The following is a 20,116-nucleotide window of genomic DNA, read 5'->3' as shown; positions in this document are numbered from 1 at the left end:
AGACTCTGAACAACAACCCACATTAGCTTTCCTGCTACAGTCTCCTTCTTATCTAACTTTCTAACTAGATAGCCAATTAGCTGCTCAGCAGCAGCATGTAAACAGCATGTAAATGCTGCAAATGTCACTTCGGATCTGTTAGATGCTGATTTAGTCGTTGCTCTTCAAGATCCTTGTTAGCAACATGTTGTCTGTCCATGACTTGTAGCTACAGCAGTTTGCTTCCTTTGTCTCTGTTCTGTACAGTGTAACACAGGTAACCTGCCAGCTGCTGTCAATCAAACATAGACACCGAAATGCCCCTCCAGCTGCTGTCAGTCAGATACAGAGATGACACCCCCCTCCCCAAATGCTGTCAATCAAACACAGACACCAACGTTGTTTGTTTGTTGTTTGTTTGTTTACACAGTCATGTTGGTGGGACTCACCTCCCTTATGGGGACAAAAAGCAAGTCCCCTTAACGTAAAATCATTAATTTTAGGTTGAAAACTTGGATTAAAATTAAGATAAATTTAGGGTTATGTTAAGGTTAGGGTTAGGGTTAGGCATGTGGTGGTTATGGTTAAGGTTAGGGGAGGTCTCCAGGAAATGAATGTAAGTCAATGTAATGTCCTCTGAGGTGATGGAAACACGATTGTGTGTGTGTGTGTGTGTGTGTGTGTGTGTGTGTGTGTGTGTGTGTGTGTGTGTATACCATGTTGTGAGGACATAAATCTGTTTATGTCACATGTGGGGACTCGATTCCCTTTTGGGGACAAAAAGTGAGTCTCCATAACGTAAATCATTATATTTTAGGATGAACACTTGGTCAAGTTAAGGTAAGGGTTAGGGTTAGGGTTAGGCAAGTAGTGATTAGGGTTAGGGTGTCTGTGTTTTTGAGTGTGTGTGTGTTTGTTTGTGTGTCTTGTGCAGCATGTGGGTGGCAGGTTGTGTATTTTACAGTGTTATGAGAGGAGGAAACTTCTCAGTTGGTAAGTGCTTCAATTTCAGCTTTTTTAAAGCATCCTGAGCACTCAGCGGGGGAGGGAGGGGTCGTTTCTCCAATAAAACCAAACAAAAGATTAAGCATCTTGAATGGATTGTACCTGCAGTATGAACAAGGTCCAACAACAGCAGTTACAGAGGCCAACTGGTTCAAAACGGACTGATACCCATGACAAATTAAACATTTCTTATTTCACATACTGAAAAGATTTATTGGACATCCCAGAAGAGCTCTAAACAAGTGAAACCCCTGGGCACCCTGAGAGGCCTGTTTGTATCCAGTGTGGACCCTTTTGATGTAGTCTGACTAATTTCAGTATCTTCAAGTGTAAAGTTAGTGAGCAGCTCTGACCACAGAGATAATTAGACTCAGACAGGACAGTTGTGAGAACAAAGCATTGATCTAAGTAAACCTCATCCTGTAGATTGAAAAAATGGGTCAGAATGTAGATTTCAGAAAGCAAAAAAAAGCTGCTTAAGCATCTTTGTTATAATAGATCGATAACCTATTATTATATGGCTCTCTAAACAAATAAAGGCTCACCTGGAAACCGAAACATATGAAAGGACACCAAGACCTCTAAGTTTACAAAAAGCAATCAGCTATATTTTGAAAACAATAAACCACACTCAAAGTGCAAAGGAAACAAACAAAAGGGATGGACATCCCAGCCAAAAGGAACAAAAGATGGGCAAGTTACTGAGCCAGCCACGCAATGGGCTGTCGCACCCAGCTCATCCCCCTAAACTACTAAAAAGGAAAATCTAATCTAAACTTAACTAAAACAAAAACCAATAACTGGAATACCAGTAATCTCCACCCCAAACTGAAATAACAAACTAAAATAACAAAACGCAACACTCTAAAACATACTGGAGAAAAACAACCAAGGGGAAAAAGGGAGAAAGATTCCCCAGAAGCTGTGCTGCAGGCTGTCAGGCGTGTGTCTCACACACTGCTCCTCAGGTCCCCCCTTCTTCTCTGATGGTTAATTGATTTCAGGTGCTCCACTCCTACAGAAAGAGGCAGGTAGATGGGAGGGAGAGTGCCAGAGAGAGAGAGAGAAGGAAAACAAAACCCACAAGCAGTGTGCAATAATAAACATGCAGGGTCACACGTAACACCCCAACCCTAAGATGGTGAATAGAGCAATGGATGTTATTCACACATTAAAACTAGCAATGCAACAAATGTCTGCCCAGATATTTCTCTACCTCTAACATGTCTAACCCCCACGTTGAAGGCTTACAGGAAGAGTGCCCAGCACATAAGTCTTTGGTTTGAGTCCCACATTAGATTAATAAATACAAGGGGATTGTGGTCAGTATAAACAACAGTAGACACACTAGCAGAGCTGACAAACTTCAAAGTGTTTAAGGGCCAAGAAAGTTACCGCCACTGAATTTAAGAATGAGCAGCACACAAGCAAGTAACCATACAAGTGGGTGCCACTCCCACTAGACACAAAGTGACCATGAGGTGAATGACACCACAAAACCAAACAAAGTTACAGCATTTATCTACAACAAACACAACAACACAGGTGACCAACACAAAAGTCGAGTGCAACAGCCACAAACCAAAAGGGTCACAACAAGTAGACCAACTACAAAGTTGCTACCATATACCAACAGCAACAGCAAAAGACCCAACAAAAGTGAACAGCCACAACCACAACACAAAATGGACAACATGTGGTTGATGTGATTGTGATTGATGTTGGGAATCAGCAACATACAAGGTGACTTGATGAACTGGGAGGCCACCCTACTACTCTATGATCCACTGATCTGTGGAGTGACTATATCCCACAAACAAAAAGGTTGCAACTACTAAGTAGCTACAATTAAATACACAAAAGCACTAACACCCAAAATGACCAAACCAAAGTGGACTGCATCAACCACAACACAAAGTGGTTACAGTGTAATTAACCACTACACACAAGTGTTGCCGACTTACCCCTAAGCAGCAACCCACAAGTTACCCCACAACTGTGGAGCACAGTTACCAAAAAACAAAGGTCACAAACCACAAGTTACTGCACACAAAACTGTATCACAGCTGCACAAGACAAAGTAACCAAAAAGACAAAAAGTAGAGTCATCTCACACAAAAAGATCACCACCAAGTTGCTGTGCAGAGTGCAAAAATGTGGGGAACAAGCTACACAGAGGCATCCCAACCCTATCTCAATAGGCAGGTAAGGACCTGCCTGGTCCTATTGACCTGCCTTTGCTTTGCCAATTCAAAAGTGCAATGAAGTCTGAAGCTCTTTTGTGCAGCGATGGAAATCATCAAGGCTGGTTTGTTCAACAAACTCTTCAAGATTAAACTCCATCATCAAGAGCAAGTATCAAACAAATGCCATCCACAAAAATTGAAAGCCAAAAAAACAGGTCTATTACAGCCCGACACAAAACACAGGATCGCTGCCCAAGCAAAACAGCTGCACAAAATCAGTGGCTTCCAACACATGTGTGCGCAAAACTTTACCAAACATACAAGACCTAGGCACTATGCAAACAAATAACAAACTACACAAAGTATCAAAGCAACACACCATAGTGTCAGCCAGGGGCGGAGCTAGACTCAGCACAGAGGGGGCAAAGCATTGTTGAGAAGCCAGCAAGTCATTTTAAAATTCACTACTGTAAAATAGCTGATATATCCTGTCCTATCCTATCCATAAACAAAAATTGTCACTTATTGAGCCAAGCAAGCCTATATGTAAGAAAACATGCAGTAAAGCCACTTTGTGAGACACACTTTTTTTGTTTTTTCTGTTTTATCATCTTGTAACTCCACACATTTATCAAGGTTAGCTAAATCAATTCTGAAGCTAAGCACTTATAATAGAAGTGGTGTGGTCAGAAGCTAAGTCAGACAAGTCATTATAGAGACAGAAATAGAGCTTCTGTACAGGCTCATTGTCAAACCACACACAGACAACAGATGAATGAACCACTTTTAAATGCAAAACTGGGGAAAATCCACCTTATTCAAAGCCTCAGCAGACTTGTCAGTCCCAGTACAAGATCCAGTGCATAATATAACTTTCATGTTCAGTCAGGCAGATTAGGCCCGAGGTGGGCCCCTTTAACCGTTGGCCCAGGGCAGCCACCCCCTCTGCCTTCCCTGCTTGCTCCGCTACAGCAATCAGCTTTATTTTAAAAACAATAAATTATACTCAAAGTGCAAGGAAACAAACAAAAAGGGATGGAGATCCCAGCCAAAAGGAACAAAAGATGGGGAAGTTACTGAGCCAGCCACGCGATGGGCCGTTGCACCCAGCTCATCCCTTTAAACTACTACAAGGGAAAATCTAATCTAAACTTAACCAAAACAAAACCTAATAACTGACTACCGGTGATCTCCACCCCGAACTGAAATAATAAACTAAAATAACAAAACGCAACACTCTAAAACATGCTGGGGAAAAATAACCGAGGGGAAAAAGGGAGAAAGATTCCCCAGAAGCTGTGCTGCAGGCTGTTGGGCATGTGTGTCTCACACACTGCTCCTCAGGTCCCCCCTTCTTCTCTGATGGTTAATTGATTTCAGGTGCTCCACTCCTACAGAAAGGGGCAGGTAGGTGGGAGGGAGAGTACCAGAGAGAGAGAGACAAGCACAAGCAGTGTGCAATAATGCACATGCAGGGCCACACGTAATACTGCTCCTGATTAAAACATCTGTTTTGAGATTGATTTCCTCTCCATGTCAGTGTGTTTAAAGACAAGTACTTCATCTGCCAAACCATCTTTTTAAATCAGTAACACCCCACTGGACTTCTGTATAATGTTCATACTTTCCAAATTGTCACCTCTAACACAGCTGGTGTTGCTAAGCTGTTGCTGCAGTTATGGTTTGGCTGCAGTATAAACTGTAATTGTGTGTGAGATAAAATGAAAGCCCCAAAAATGTCTTTTCTCAGGACAATGTGTGAAACCACACCAGCTCTACCTTTCACTTTACGTGATAGCCACTGTACAAATACTTCCCCTCTACAAAGATTTGAAGAGAGAAGATGCTGATTTTAATCCTCTCCAGGTCAGAGCTGAAAACTTAATATGATCAACTCTATGTTGTATTTTCTTTCTGACTTTTAAATAGGTTTCATGAAAAAATCAGTACTTAAAATCATATTTTAAAAAGTGCTTGTATCATATCTTTTCATCTAAAAGAAGGATTTTGTATAACTGGCTTTTATAGACTATAGATACTCACCGGTCAATAGTACGTGAACAGTTCAGATCCACATTTTTTACCATGTAGTGTATTTACTCTTATAGTTTAGATAAAATTTTCTCTGAGATGACAAATAGACTTTACTGATTGCAGCTCTTAAAATTTCAATCTCTAAGGCTGAGAGTTGTTGACTCTGATTCAAGTTACATCATATGAGGATGGGCATTTGGTGTAACCTTGACTCATTTTCTAGTTTGTACATGTTATAAAACTTCTAACTCCTCCTCCTCTCTTTCTTTACAGTAGCAGCAGCTGAGCTTCATCACTTGACAGAAACTCTTCAGATCAGCAGCTGCGTGTGTGGAGGAGAAGAAGAAAATCGTTTCTTTTTCAAACAGAATAATTTATTTTTATCATGAAGGAACTCTCCACTGACGCCTTGTTCCTGTCTTTTGCACATATATGTTTCCTCTGTAGTTTTCTGGACGGAACTCGCGCTCAGGAGGCAGCTGCTGATGATGACGGGCTCCAGCGGGGGTTGACATGGCAACATAACGGGCAGGTTTTCAGCATCCTGAGCCGCGGTCCTCAGTACCGGCCGTCCAGCAGGAGGCAGACCGGGTCAACACGCCGCAACAGCACTGTGGTCGTCCTGAGCAGCTCTAATGACACCGTCTCCTCAGCGTCCCGGGGCTCCCCGCGGGTCCCCGCAGCCAGCAGCGCTGCGCAATTACGCGCCATGGCGCGTCAGCAGCAGCGGCAGCAGCGGCAGCAGACGCCACCGCCAAACAGTGATGGAGACACTGCCCCGGTCAGACGGGAAGACATGATGGTCGGAGACGATCCGTACAACCCGTACAAGGCTTCTAATTATTACCCCTATTATAACTACTACAACTCGTACTACAGACCCAGACCCCGGGCCCAGCCCCGGCACGGATACGGGACCAGCTACCACCAGCACGGTAGGAAACAGACTGACTGGCCCTTTTACTCTTATATTTCTCTCTGGAAGAAGTATTCATAACTAAATTAGCTGTGAAATACATGTAATGAAATAAAAAGCACAACATTTCTTTCTGAATTGTAGTCGAGTTGAAATATAAGTAGCCTTAAATTGAAATACTCAAGTAAAATATAAGAATCTCAAAGTTGTAGTGAAGTACAATACTTGAGTAAATGTACTCCGTTACTTTCCACCACTGCATGTGTTGTTTTGCTTCATTTAAGTTTTCTTTGACCCTCATGTTGTGTTTCATCTTTAAACTTAATATAACCCCATAGTCATCATCATATTGGGCAAAACAGCCACCATCACCAATATATCCTAAACTGTTATTTTAACCCTTAATTATTATCTATATACTGTAAATATTCAGTAAAACGTTCATGTTGGTTCAAACTGAGTTTATAGTTTATCCTTCATTAAACTGTGAAAGGTCATGAAAGTCTGGTGTCTAAATGCCAGTTTTTATAGGCTCATTAGTATAGAATGTAAGTGTCAGTATATGTTCTCCCTCTCATATGTTTATGTGAAAAGGAGGACTGATCTTTCAGTTTATGGATGCCTGTCTTAAAGCCAATGCTGCCTTTTTTATTTCATATAGATTTGTAGGTTGATATTTCATTTTTTGATCCTTTGAAAAGGTGAAGAAATAAAATTGGCAAATTTGAAATGAATCTGTAAGTACTGTACTGTTGTAATCTGCTGTGAGGACTTATGTTTAAAGGGGAATTCCACCAAATTTAATCTCACGGCATATATCATATGTCATCCTTGCAGGGTGTCATAGTGAGCACTGAATGAGCTACGGTAAAGCTAGGAATCACACCCCCAACCCTGTGATGTCATAATGATGGACAGATATTTATAATGACATCTGCCTGCAAGGTTAAACTCAGGGCATAATGCCCAATAAATTTATAGTACACAAGAAAAAAATAAGCTCTTATAGCTGGGGTTTACAACAAAGTCTCATTATACTCCAAGCAAAGAAATGATTGAGTACAGCCTTCACCTGTCATCCGTCCTACTAAAACAAAACTAACTGTCCTTATGAGGGATCATACATGTCACTAGTTTTCATTCAGAAGATTAAAGAGGCTCCACAGACTGTTCACAGATATGCCTGTCATTCTTTTGCTTCATCTTAGCAGGTCTGAATCCGTTCTCACATGCTACTGTCATGTTAGCAGCTCGCACAATGATAATGCTAGCCTGTTAATGTTTAGCAGGTGTAATGGTTACCATGTTTACCGTGTTGGTTAAGCGTGTTAGTATGCTAGCATTTGCCATTTAGCACTGGGCAGTAGTCCATATTCATAATCTATAATCCAAGAAACAACAGAGCCTGTCATTTTCATGACACCATGAATCTGTTATGAGTTATGGTTAGTGGTTTAAGGAAGTCAGACTCCTTTTCTCCAGGACAGGATTAAATAAGGAGTGAAGAGAACTTTTTCCACCCGGAATCACTGAAGCTTCACACTACTGTCGCTATAATCTGACTGTTCTGTGTCTTTGTCCTGATTGCAGGTCTTCCTGATCTGGTTCCTGATCCATACTACATCCAGATCGCCACCTACGTTCAGAGACTTCCCATGTACAACCTGCGCTGTGCTGCAGAGGAGAACTGCCTCACCTCGTAAGACAACACACAGACCACTGCTGGTGTTTTCCTAATGTCAGAGGGAGGAACACTGTTGACTATGTCTCCTAACAACCCTAATTCCTGTTCTACTAATTACATACTTCTATAAAGAGGCTGAACTAGTCTAAAATCAACCACTCAGCTGTAACTTCAGTTCCCTCCAGTATGGCTGACAATCAGAACAGAAGCTTCTTTGCAGAGACAACAGGTAACAATGCAGGACCCTTCATCTGATAATGTGCTTTAGTTTTTAGATGCATATTCAAATTATACATTTGTGATTAAAGGACAGGTTCACAAATTTTCAAGTGTGTCTTAAAACAACAGTCAGGTGACTCAGTGAACACTGAAACCTGTTTTTTTTGCTGTAATCATTCCATCTGTTCATACTGACCATTAGAAGATCCCTTCATAATGCACTTACAATTAGGGCTGGGAAATAAGACCAAAATCTCATATCCCAATAACGATACCTATCCCAATATAGCACATTTTAATCCAATAAATAAGAAGTTGTTAATAAAAAGCTTTGCAAGTAAAAAGCCAAGAAGAGTAATTTATTAATGTGATCCGCACAAAAGATGGACAGACTCCAAATGATGACAAATATTGCCTTAAAAAGTGTACTTTGCATCACAATGATCGAGCAAAAATGAAACGATAGACATTTTTCTCTCGTTGCACGATATCTATCATCATATCGCACAGCCCTACTCACTATGTAAGTGATGGGGGCCAAAATCCACAGTCCTCCTTCTGTCCTCTCCTTCCCTCTGATATGACTAACTCAGACTGCTGAAACCTCATATAAGCTTCACATCAACTTTTAATGCATTTTTGCACTAAATGACTGTGTGGACACACTGTGGATTTTGGCCCCCATCACTTACTTTGAATGCACATTTGAAGGATCTTTTAATAGCCAGTATGAACAGGAGGAATGATTACAGCGAGGGAAACCTCTCTCACTGTTCATATGGACACCTGACTGTTGTTTTAGACACACTTGAAAAATTTCAGGTGATTGTGAACCATCCTTTAAACCAACTGACACTCAATTCTCACTTTGCCTGATTAGTAAAGAGTCACAGTCAGAATATCAATAGAAATATGAACAGCTAATTTAAACTTTAGCACAATATCCTCAACAATTAGCATCCTGTTGTCCTCTCTTTCATGGTGACCCAAAGAGATTTTACAATATATAAACATATCACTGATATGGTAGCTTGATACTCTCCATAAAAACTAACTTTTATCAAGATCAACATTATGATTATGTCTAAGTATTGCTCTGCATGTCTATAATCAGTGTTGGAGCTGCAACAGTTAGTCGATTTATCAATTTATCACCAATATTTTCATAATCCATGTAATTGTTTTGAGTCATTCTGGGGAGAAAAATACAAAAATTTAATGATTCCAACTTCTAGAATAGTAATATTTTGATAATAATACTATCAATATTCAGTAAACTGAATATCTTTGGGTTGTGGACTGTTGGTTGGGAAAAAACAAGACATTTGATAGACCAAACGAATAATCTATTAATTGAGAATAGAAAAACATTAGTTGCAGCCCTAATCAGTATTGCTTAGCTGTATTTTGTTGCGCTATGTTGCTTGCATGACTACATGCACCAAATAGTGGATATTGTTGCTGTATTATTGTTGTAATGTTTTGCGATTTCCTGTTTCTCTGTATGTATCGTGCACTATCTTGAGAATGCTTGTTTTATTGCTGTTAATGTCTTTATAGCATCTTGTAGTCTTCTATCTGTAATTTTTAACCATCACTTCATTGTTTTCACATCTTGCAAAAGGACTGCAGTTGAGAGACACATTTACAAAAATGTTGATTAGTGAGTGTTGTCCTAAGTAAATAAATTAAACTGAGGTTGGCATTTTTTTTTCTCTTTTCTTGAAATCACTTCAATATATTTGTGAAATTAGCAGCAAACCAACAGAATAATTATAAACTTTCAAAGTGTTTAATTATAGTCCAGTAATAATACAAATTAAATTAATAAATTGATTGATTAATTAAGCATTTTTAGAATCATCAGTTTATTCATATACTATAATTAAACCAGCCTGTCCTCAAAGAAAAACATCAGTAAAGGTCTTAAATTCAGGTCGGCAAAAATGACTTATGGTTACATTTACATCATCTAGCAACTGTTGTAATTATGACCCAATGCAGTGACGCTGTTCAGGGGATGTCAATTTAAAGTGACTTCCTTATCAGAAGGAGGCGGGTAGGGGTGATAGCTAGATAGTTAGCAAGATGGCAGAAAGTTGCCTTTGCTGCAGAAGACCACTGTTCGCCCCCTGCTTCCAATCAAGTGTCTTTCTCCTCGAAATACACCATGAGTCGCAGCTGCTTGGCTGTCCAAACTATGATCTTTCCCTAACCCTAACCAAGTGATTTGGTTTTTGTTACTAAACCTAACCAGACTTTAACCACAGCGTTGTCAGACCATAAAACATCATCATATAATATTATATAATATAAAACAGTTGTTCTGGTCCCCATCTGTCCTCTGAAAACACTCATGTAGTTCATTTTGGGAGTCTTTGGAAATAGACCTATTCTGTCGTTTTTGTATGAGGATGTGTTGTTGATGTGAGCCAACACTTTTTTATTCTGTTGGCACACTCCAGACCCCATAGAGAAAAGTGATTATTTTAAAAAGAACTTCATTAATGATAGGCATGAATGACAAGTTTAATCTGTCTGTTATTGTGTTTAAAAGCAAAAATGTGTTCCATCCACAGACCACTGACACTCACAGAAGTTTCCTTAGATATGTTTATTCTTGATTTTTGCTTTTTAATTTCATTACATTCAAGTCCAGGTTCATTTAAAGTCTTAAAAATGTTCAAATTGGCTTAGAATAAATGTGTCAACTAAAATTTAAACTACAAACCCTCCTCTCCTCTTGTTTCCTCCAGTTCCGCTAGTTATGCTCAGGATTATGACACCAGGGTTTTGTTGAGGTTTCCTCAGAGGGTGAAGAACCAGGGAACAGCCGACTTCCTGCCCAGCAAACCTCGATATGCCTGGGAGTGGCACAGCTGTCACAAGTAGGTAGCTAGTAGAGGCTATAAGTTAGCACTCATATCAGTGTCATTGCTTTCCTCCTTGGTTATGTTGTTGTTGCTGTTCAGTCACTTCCACAGCATGGATGAGTTCAGCCTGTACGAGCTGCTGGACGTCCAGTCTCAGAGGCCGGTGGCTGAGGGTCATAAGGCCAGCTTCTGTCTGGAGGACACTTCCTGCGACCCAGGATACTACCGCCGCTTCGCCTGCACCTCACATACCCAGGTACACACGCACACAAACACTTACCTGCTTATGCCAGAATTATTTTCTTTTTTTAAAATAATCTTTAATAATGATAATGATGAAAAATAAGCATCTGAACATTGATTTGGTGATACATTCTGTATTCTGGAGTGTATTAGCTGTTTTTTCTTGTGTGTATGTGTTCAGGGTTTGAGTCCAGGTTGCTATGACACCTACAACGCTGACATTGACTGTCAGTGGATCGACATCACTGACGTCTCTCCTGGAAAATACATCCTCAAGGTCTGACAGCTACAGAGACACTTCTGGAAAAAAATTGCTTTCCAAATTAAATTAGAAGATATGTGGTTGGTCCATGCCCCCCAGAATGACACATAGAAGCATTTTCAGATCTGACGCCTTTATCATCAAATTCAATAAAAAGATCATGGTTTGGGTTAGAATTACTACTTTGCTAAGGTTAGGAGACATTTGTAGTCTTGGGTACCATAATAACCAGGTGGTCAATAGAACAGATGCTCCAAAAAGTCACTTTATTAAAGACAATTATGATATTTCGACATCTTCATCAGGTAACATTCAACATGTGACCAAGAAGGTCCACATATAGACATCACCTGACTCCACACAGGTGTGGAGCCAATCTATTCGAAACTCTGAGAAAATAGCGATCGACATTTTTCATCATTTTCTAACATTTTATGGACCAAACAACTAATCAATTAATCGAGAAAACAATCGACAGATGAATCGATAATGAAAATAATCATTAGTTGCAGCTCTAAACTACGCACATGGCCAAACGCAAAAGAGGATGGAGTTAAGAGGATTTTCTTTAGAGCTGCAATGATTAGTTGACAAATTAGTCAATTGACAGAAAATTAAAAATGAATGGCCTCTAGGGGGAGCTGTCAATAGAAATTAGACATGTTTTGGGGAACTTGCTGAAATGACTGATTTTGATGTTTTTCTTGGGAAGACAGTCTTATTATTTACTAGAAATACTCACTAGAGCATCGAACATGAGTTATACGCTGCTTTACATCTTCAGTAAGAATCAATGGGCTTTGAGCTGAGAGCCACAGACGATGGATTTGTTAACAGTAAGAAAAGGAGAGATTAACACCAGCCTTATCTTTTAAACTTCTGCTTCAGGAGAAGTTACCTAATACAGGGATGACTGTTGTGTTTTCCTGGCAGGTGACAGTGAACCCGAGGCAGCAGGTTCCAGAGTCGAACTTCAACAACAACGTTGTTCGCTGTGATGTCCAGTACACCGGCACTGCCGCTCATGTCTCTGGATGCACCATGACATCGTAAGAAACTTATTTTACAGATGTTGTGCTTTATTTGATCTTTACTGCGCAGGTTTCCTCTTTTCCAAAGACAGAGAGAAGTCTCCTTATTTACCTTGTTTATTTCAGTCAGTTCAGGTTCACATTATAGATTCAAGATTTTAATTTTTTTTTTTTTGCTTCCCAAGGACTCGTATCTCTGTACCAAATGAAGAGCCATTATGGGCTTGAATACTTTTTGTGCAATAAAGAAAAATAGTTTTCATACTGTGTTGGAAGTCTTTGGGAAGCAGGAATTATCTGCACATTTTTTGGACTCAGAACCTGTACAAGAAAGATGTGATTTATTGTTAATTTATACATTTTTAAATCATGCTTTGCTCTTGTGTATATAACTGAATGTGAGGAGGACAAATATAATCTGTGTTTGCACCAATCTCTCATTTCACTCAGTTGTAGCTCGCTGCTGTCACAGTAAACAGATCATCTCTGTTTTCACTTCACATTATATAAAGAAATAGTTTTAGTCAAATTTAATGACAAGTTCTCACTTGAATGTTTAAAGTTTCAACCCTTTCACATTAATGCTTAAAGTAAAACAGCACTTGTGTATTTTTAAGGCTTCACACAAATGAAATGTCAGCGAGAAGTTTTTGAATTTGTGCAGCTCTTTCCAAAAGCATGATACAGGTGAAACAAACCCTTCAGTCTGTGATTCTGCTGGGACTTAAAGCATCAGCTATTCTGTTGACAGTATATGGGGGCCAAAATTATTCCTACAGAAATCCTACAAGTCAAAGATCCATTCACTGTCTATTTTATATCACACTGATGTAACACATTCAGATGTCTGCAACTCAGAAAACAGCTGTAAATATTCACCTGGAACACAGTGAGAAGAATATCTGCAACTTCTTAAAACACGTGGTTCCCCTTAATAAGACAAAAAACAGATAACAGGACCAAACATTATCTGTCAATCTTTAATGATCAATACTTGGTTGATTTTTTTTGTTTGTTTCTTGCAGCTACTGAGATTGATTCTGCAACATGAGATGGAAACGCAAACAGAGGAAACGGGTGAAGCTACAGAGCAGTGAAGCTTTATGTTACATGTGACATTAATAGTTCAATTTTAACCAGATTAAAGCAAAAACTGATTATTCAAACTGTTGTAAAAAAAACATTTGAAATGTTTTTTTTCAGTCGAAGCATGAACTGATCACTAGAACAAGATTACTCAATAACATTTTATTTTAACGACTGTGGCAGGTGATCAGTTTGTAATGGAAGTAAAATGGGTTTTTTATGCACAAAAGGAGGAAACTAACACCTGGACTTCTGTAGAGTTGCAGGTTCTGGTTCTTTACTTGAGTTTTTCCATTTTGGCAGAATTTGTACTTTTTATTCTCCTACATTTATCTGACAGCTGGAGTTACTGGTTACTTCCTTTCTTTGCAGATTTAGTTTTTACATCCAACACAAAAACAAATATGAGAAATAATTACACTGGAACTGCAACGATTAGTCGACAAATTAGTCGATCGATACAAAATTAATCAGCAACTATGTTGATAATAGTTTCATCTTTTCTGTCGCTTTTCAAAAATGACAAGTATTTTCTAATTTCAGCCTCACAAATGTGAGGATTTGCTTCTTCTCTGTCATATATGACAGTTAATTGATTATCTTTGAAGAATTTTGAGTTCTAGGAAATAATAGCAGCCATCTTTCATATTTTACAGCCAAACGATTCATCCATCATCAATAATTATTATTTGCAGCCCTAATTTTCATATCGTAGGGCTGTACTTGTTTTATGACCTTGACATAACAAGCTTGTTGTCTTTAGATCACAAAACAACAGTTAAAGACACCAAGAAACCCCTTTTATTATCTCAAGATGTAGAGAACATATCTTGAGAAAACAGTTTACTTTTTATTTTCTGATGTTTTTCATTTTCAAAGACTGATCACAAAATAATAATTTTGTGATTTCTTACGTGCATGTTCTCCCTGGCTTCTGTAGACGTCCCTTAACGTATGATATAACTTAAGGATAATTAAATGTTTTAAACTTTAAAAAATCCTGTGAATTCTCAGAGTAAATGTTTGTTTAGAAGTTACCACAAGGAACTTTTAACTGGTTATGAAACAGTCTCATGCTGCCTCTGTATGAACTACATAATCAAACGAGACCATCAGCAAGAAGATATATTTCTATAGAGTTATTCTAAATGTCTGCCACTGGGTCAGATTCTCCGCAAAATCAGACGAAACGATTTACGGCAAGCAGACCGGAAGAGCCTGTGTTTACATTACATGTAGCATTGTAGCATGAGAAAGGACAAAGACGTTACTAGGATGAGGGGAGGACAGGAGGAGGACAATCTCTTTGTTTGATAACGTTAAAAGTAAATTTAGACAGCTAAAAATGATGAGAGAAAAAGAGAGAGAGAGCATGAGTGAGCTGAGAGCACGATTGAGAGAGAGAGAGCAGCGGTGGTCAAAAGAGCTAGAAAGTGAGTGAAGAGAGTGAGCGGCTGTGTTTCGAGAACAAAGGAGTGCATCTGAGAAATAAAAGGTTATTTTCTGATTGTTTCATGGTGGTTACATTTTAAAGCACATATAAACACGCCCACACCTCCGCACAACCGTATTAGAAGGTGCCACATTGTCGGATTTGGTTTGAATGCAGCCTTACATGTAACCTCGCTGTATGAACTGTTTTAAAACAAAGTTAATTTGCTTCGCCATCATCATATTACAATTATTAATCTTACATAACCACAAATAGATACATTATCTCATTGCTATGCATCCTGCAAACAGCTGTGTTTAAAAAAGACAAATAGTATTAAAAATAAGTAGCATTTGTCTTTCACTCACTTCCAAAACAAATGCACACGCTAGCCAAGATATTACTGCACGAGGCGGTGGTGCTCATGGGAAATGCAGTCTCATTTTGGGAAAACACTACCGCTTTTGTCCACAGGGGCCGCTAAAATCACAACAAGATGAAAGTTCCTTGTGGTAACTTTAAACTTGCTGTCAGGTTTCATTTTAACGGTGCCTCATGGTCCTGTTGGTGCTGTAGAGTAGATCTTTGATTTCTGGTGCTGAATGTGATTTCACTCATTTCACCCAAACTGAATCAATTAAACCAGACAAACACAGAACGAGCTGATGGTGGAAATCCTGTTGATAGTCAGATTAACTAGCTGCTGTGTGTTTTTGTTGTATAGAGTGTGTGTGCAAAGAACACAGTGTGTGTACTTGACCTTCTGTAACCATACATACCTGCAGAGCTGTATAGGCGAGCTCATGTTATCAACCTGCTTCACTGCTTCATATCACACTAATAAAGTTTGCTTGAATGTGAACTGTGTCATCATGTGAATGTTTATATTGCTGGGCCTCATATTCCATGTGCATGAGACAAAGGCAGGCCTGCATGCAGTCACAAAGCCTTGTAACAAGGAAGGGCACCAAGTCAAACAAAGGGAGTCCAAAACAGACTCCATCTCCCAGCATGCTCTGCTCAGTTCGCACCTTGGTGTGAACTCTGTGGGAAGCCCCAGACTCTCATCTTTCATTGGCAGAGATGCACCAACACCACCATCAGACATATGTATTTGATACATTGAATTGGGTGAGTACAGACACGCCAACCTCCAGGTGGCGCCATCTTGCTATTGTCTAACCAAAGCACCATGGTCACATCCGCCATTTGGTCCTCGCATGACGTGACTTCCTCCCATAGTCATGTCCGCCATCTAAACCCTCGTGCGACATCATCACACCAGATCACATCTGCCATCTTGCCACCCACACAAGACTACCTTATTGTCTGGTTATAGGTCCCGTTTTCCAGGTGGTGCCCCGCTTTTATTAATTCATATTAATGATTTATTAATGTTAATAATTATCTCTGATAATTAATAATTATTGCTAATAACCAGCCGTGCACCTCACAGATCCAACAATATTAATCATGTTTGCTCTTTTCCACATTTTTTAATTTGTATAGTGGAAACACCAGGAATCCACACCAGAAATATTATATATTGCATATTATATGTAGTTACAGGTTGATTTTATCACCAAAATATCTCTGAATGCTGGTCTCTGACTGTCCAGCTGAAAAAACAAGTTGTTTTGGGCTGGTGGATATAACGATTAAGAATAGCACATTTACCGCTTTGAAAAATACATGCTATGCTGGCAACAGCACAAGTCACACAACAGATATTATAACTGGCTGGCACGTAGGGCTGCAACTAACAATTATTTTCATTATCAATTATTTTCTCGATTAGTATATTAATGTGTTAAGTGGTTAAAAAAAATGCCATTCACAATTTCTTGTGAAATGTCTTGAAATGTCTTGTTTTGTCTGACTAAGAGTCTAAAATGTAAAGTTGTTCCTTAAACTACAGTGTATCTATTAGTTTACCATGCAGGAAGAAACAGAAAGATGAGTTAAACAAAAGTAATGTTTTTATTATTATCCTGCATGTAGGTCACTGTACAGACCAAGCTTAGAGCTTAAGGTGGACATACACTTTATAAGAAATAAACATCTACAAGAAGTGTGGCGGTACAAAGCATCTGTTACTACAGCTAAACAAACATGTAGGCTCGTCCATTGTTTGTAACACATGAAAAATGTCAGGAAAACAAATATATCAGAAATGTGTCTTCTGACGAAGAGAGACAGAGCTTCTGAAATGTTTCCAGTGGACATGATGAAGACAAGATGAAGCCTGATCGGGTAATCAGGACATCTGAGGTAAATTGGCCGCAGATGAACGTGTCCCACAGCAGCCAAGTTTCCATATAAGTTAATTCAAATTTTAAATGAATTTCCAATATTCAAATTAATGCTTGTTTCCATCCACTGCTGTTGTGTGAATATTAGCAGATAAACAGTTGGTGACGTTAATTCTCCAGTCGGTGCCATTAAACCATTACAGAAGAAGAGAACACAACGAGATGACATCATTAAAAGAGCAGAAGTCAAAGTTTAAACAATGGAAAACCATGTGGAAAACATGATGAAAATATGACATTTCTGTTTGTTCATGTATTCATCTGAGGAAGGTTACAGTCTCCTCATCGCTCCACACACATCTGATGTTTTCAGCTCTTCAGTGACGTTTAAGTCACATGATTCATGTACATCATCATTTATTCACCAAGTCTTTTTACATTTGCTTTTTATCCACACAACTACCTTTACAACTCAGGTAACAACAAACACCTTTTGTGATATTTCAAGATTTTTTTGAATGTTCTGTGTTTTCACTCAGGTTTTCTTTAAAGCACAAATGCAAATAAAAACAGGTGGATGGATAAACACTGAGTAACAGTAAACTTGTAAACTTCCAAATGGACCTTTAAGTGTAAGTAAACATATGTGAAAATAAGTAAAGTGTTCATAAAATATAGGATGTATCACAGGTTTTCTGTAACATTTTATCTAGTGTTCTGTGGTGTTTTGTATGTGGAGAGGAGTGTCAGTGCGGATATGCTGAGGAAAAGATTGACACAGTCTCTTCCTCTCCAGCATGAACACAAATACTGATGTTAATGTTCAGTTTTCAGGCAACAGCAGGACACAAACAGACAAGAGTTTTTTTAAATGTCTGTGTTGTTCAGTAATCCACTGTTGGACAGTCCATCTGTGCCCAAGGCTTGGATCCAATCCAATTCAATGTGTCTGCAATGTGCTCCAGACTCTTGCTGATGGACCACAACAGAGGAAGAGTTCGATTTTCCATCCTACCGACACTCCATTGCAGAACCACCAGCTCTCAGTGCAGCATGTTGAACCTGGCACGCTGAGAGCTGGAGACGTCCTGCTCAGCCTGCCTCCGAGCCTGACCGATCCTGGTCCTCAGGGGGGAGACAGCGGTTGGTGGTGTCGGTTCAGTCCGCTCTGATGATTCTGTCTGGTTTTCCTTTGCAGGCTCTCGCTGAGATACTGAGAGAACAGAAGATTTATTGAATTATTTTGAGCATCAGTGCAAATGAATTACTTTTAAAAAGTCATATCCCTGTCTGTACCTCTTATGTATTATAATTATATTCATGCATTCAAGTGTTTTTCTGATTGATTCTAAAAAAACAAAGAAGGTCCTGTTGGAATATGGAGGGAATAAAACAGCTGCAGCCCCTAAAATGAGTGTCGGAAAATACATTTAAGCCTAGATATAACATTTGACAAAAATAAATGAGCAGTGACTCTCAACTATTAATCTTAATCAATATTATTAATATTAATCTTAACTATTAACAATTAATCAACTATTGTGATGATTGAAAAATAATTTAAGTGATTTTTTATTAAAGCAGAAAGATTTCCTTGTTGAAGCTTCTCAAATGTGATGATTTAATGCTTTTCTTTGTCATACATGAAACTAAATCTTTGGATTTTTGACTGTTGATCAGACAAAACAAGACATTTGAAGATGTCACCATGAGCTCTAAGAAATTATAACGCTCATTTTTACCTATTTTCTGACATTTCCTAGATGATTAATCAAGAAAATAATCAGCAGATTAATTTAGGGCTGCAGCTAAGGATTATTTTCATTATCAATCAATCTGTCAAGTATTTTCTCAATTAATTTATTAGTTGTTTGGTCCATAAATCAGGCCCATAAGATCACTGTTTCCCAAAGTACAAGATGACGTCCACAATAATTACTGTCACAGAGGACTAAAGAGACTAGTAAATATTGACATTCGAGAGGCTGGAAGCAGACAATTTGGACATTTGTTTTTTCTTTAAAAATGGCTCAAAACAATTAATCAATTATCTAAATAGTTGCCGATTTATTTAATAGTTGCTCTAGATTAATTGATAATGAAAATTATCATTAGTTGCAGCCCTACTACTCTACAACCCTGCCATGAAGGACGGCAAAGACGTTAGGAGGAGGGAGGGACACTGCTTTTCGTTTGATGACGTTTTAGTACAGTTAGACTTTGCTGTCGGCTTCCCGACTCCTTTTAAAAAAGATGAGAGAGAGAGAAAGCAGCTGTGGTCGAGCGAGCTAGAGAGTGAATGAAGAGAGGGAGCAGTGTTACTGAGAAAGCCTGTGAATAAGATCAATAAAACGTTATTTTCCGATTGTTTCACAGCGGTTAAGTTCTGGGGCATAATCACTCCCACACACTTCCGTTCAACCGTGCGGCGGCGCGCCTCAACGCGTGGCTGCTGGTGTAGAGCCCCATGTGGCGAGAAAGATGAACTAAAATCAACTTTCGGAGAAACGAAACCTAATGTCACGCTGTGGAGGCCAGAGTACAGAGCTGTACAATCCTGCCACGAAGGAGGACCGAGGACTAGACGTCACTAGGAAGAGGAGAGGAAATTTCTCTGAGTTTCAATGGTTTCACAGCGTTAGAAGTAAAGTTAGACTTTGTTGTCGGCTTCCTGAAAAAGACGAGAGAGAGAGGGAGAGAGTGAGAGAGAGAGAGAGAGAGAGAGAGAGAGAGAGAGAGAGAGAGAGAGAGAGAGAGAGAGAGAGAGAGGAGCGGTGGTCGAGCGAGCTAGAGCGTGAATGAAGAGAGCGAGCAGTAGTAGCGCGGAAGCCTGTGAATGAGAGGAATAAAACGTTATTTTCCAATTGTTTCACGGCGGTTACAAATAAACACACCACACCTCCACACAATACTC

The 20,116-nt window shown here is 39.2% G+C and overlaps 1 protein-coding gene and 1 long non-coding RNA gene across 2 annotated transcripts in view; one reads left to right on the top strand and one right to left on the bottom strand.

Annotated features, from left to right (window-relative positions):
- Positions 1 to 5,492: 5,492 nt before the first annotated feature.
- On the top strand, positions 5,493 to 15,776 carry LOC137169944 (protein-lysine 6-oxidase-like). Its single transcript, XM_067573390.1, has 7 exons — positions 5,493 to 6,139; positions 7,711 to 7,819; positions 10,780 to 10,911; positions 10,996 to 11,152; positions 11,321 to 11,416; positions 12,335 to 12,450; positions 13,458 to 15,776. Exons 1-7 carry the CDS (start codon positions 5,590 to 5,592, stop codon positions 13,462 to 13,464), a joined length of 1,167 nt encoding a protein of 388 aa, XP_067429491.1. The 5' UTR covers positions 5,493 to 5,589; the 3' UTR covers positions 13,465 to 15,776.
- Positions 15,777 to 16,945: 1,169 nt separating this feature from the next.
- Positions 16,946 to 20,116, bottom strand: part of LOC137169940 (uncharacterized) — a 34,764-nt gene continuing 31,593 nt past the window's right edge. The window contains exons 2-3 of the long non-coding RNA XR_010924563.1: positions 18,945 to 20,101; positions 16,946 to 18,415 (exon numbers count right to left, since the gene is read on the bottom strand). This is a non-coding gene — a long non-coding RNA (uncharacterized lncRNA). The remainder of the gene's footprint in view (positions 18,416 to 18,944; positions 20,102 to 20,116) is intronic.

The sequence above is a fragment of the Thunnus thynnus genome, chromosome 2, assembly GCF_963924715.1.
Source record: "Thunnus thynnus chromosome 2, fThuThy2.1, whole genome shotgun sequence".
NCBI classification, from domain to species: domain Eukaryota; kingdom Metazoa; phylum Chordata; class Actinopteri; order Scombriformes; family Scombridae; genus Thunnus; species Thunnus thynnus.
This window is presented reverse-complemented; position numbering and strand designations above follow the sequence as displayed.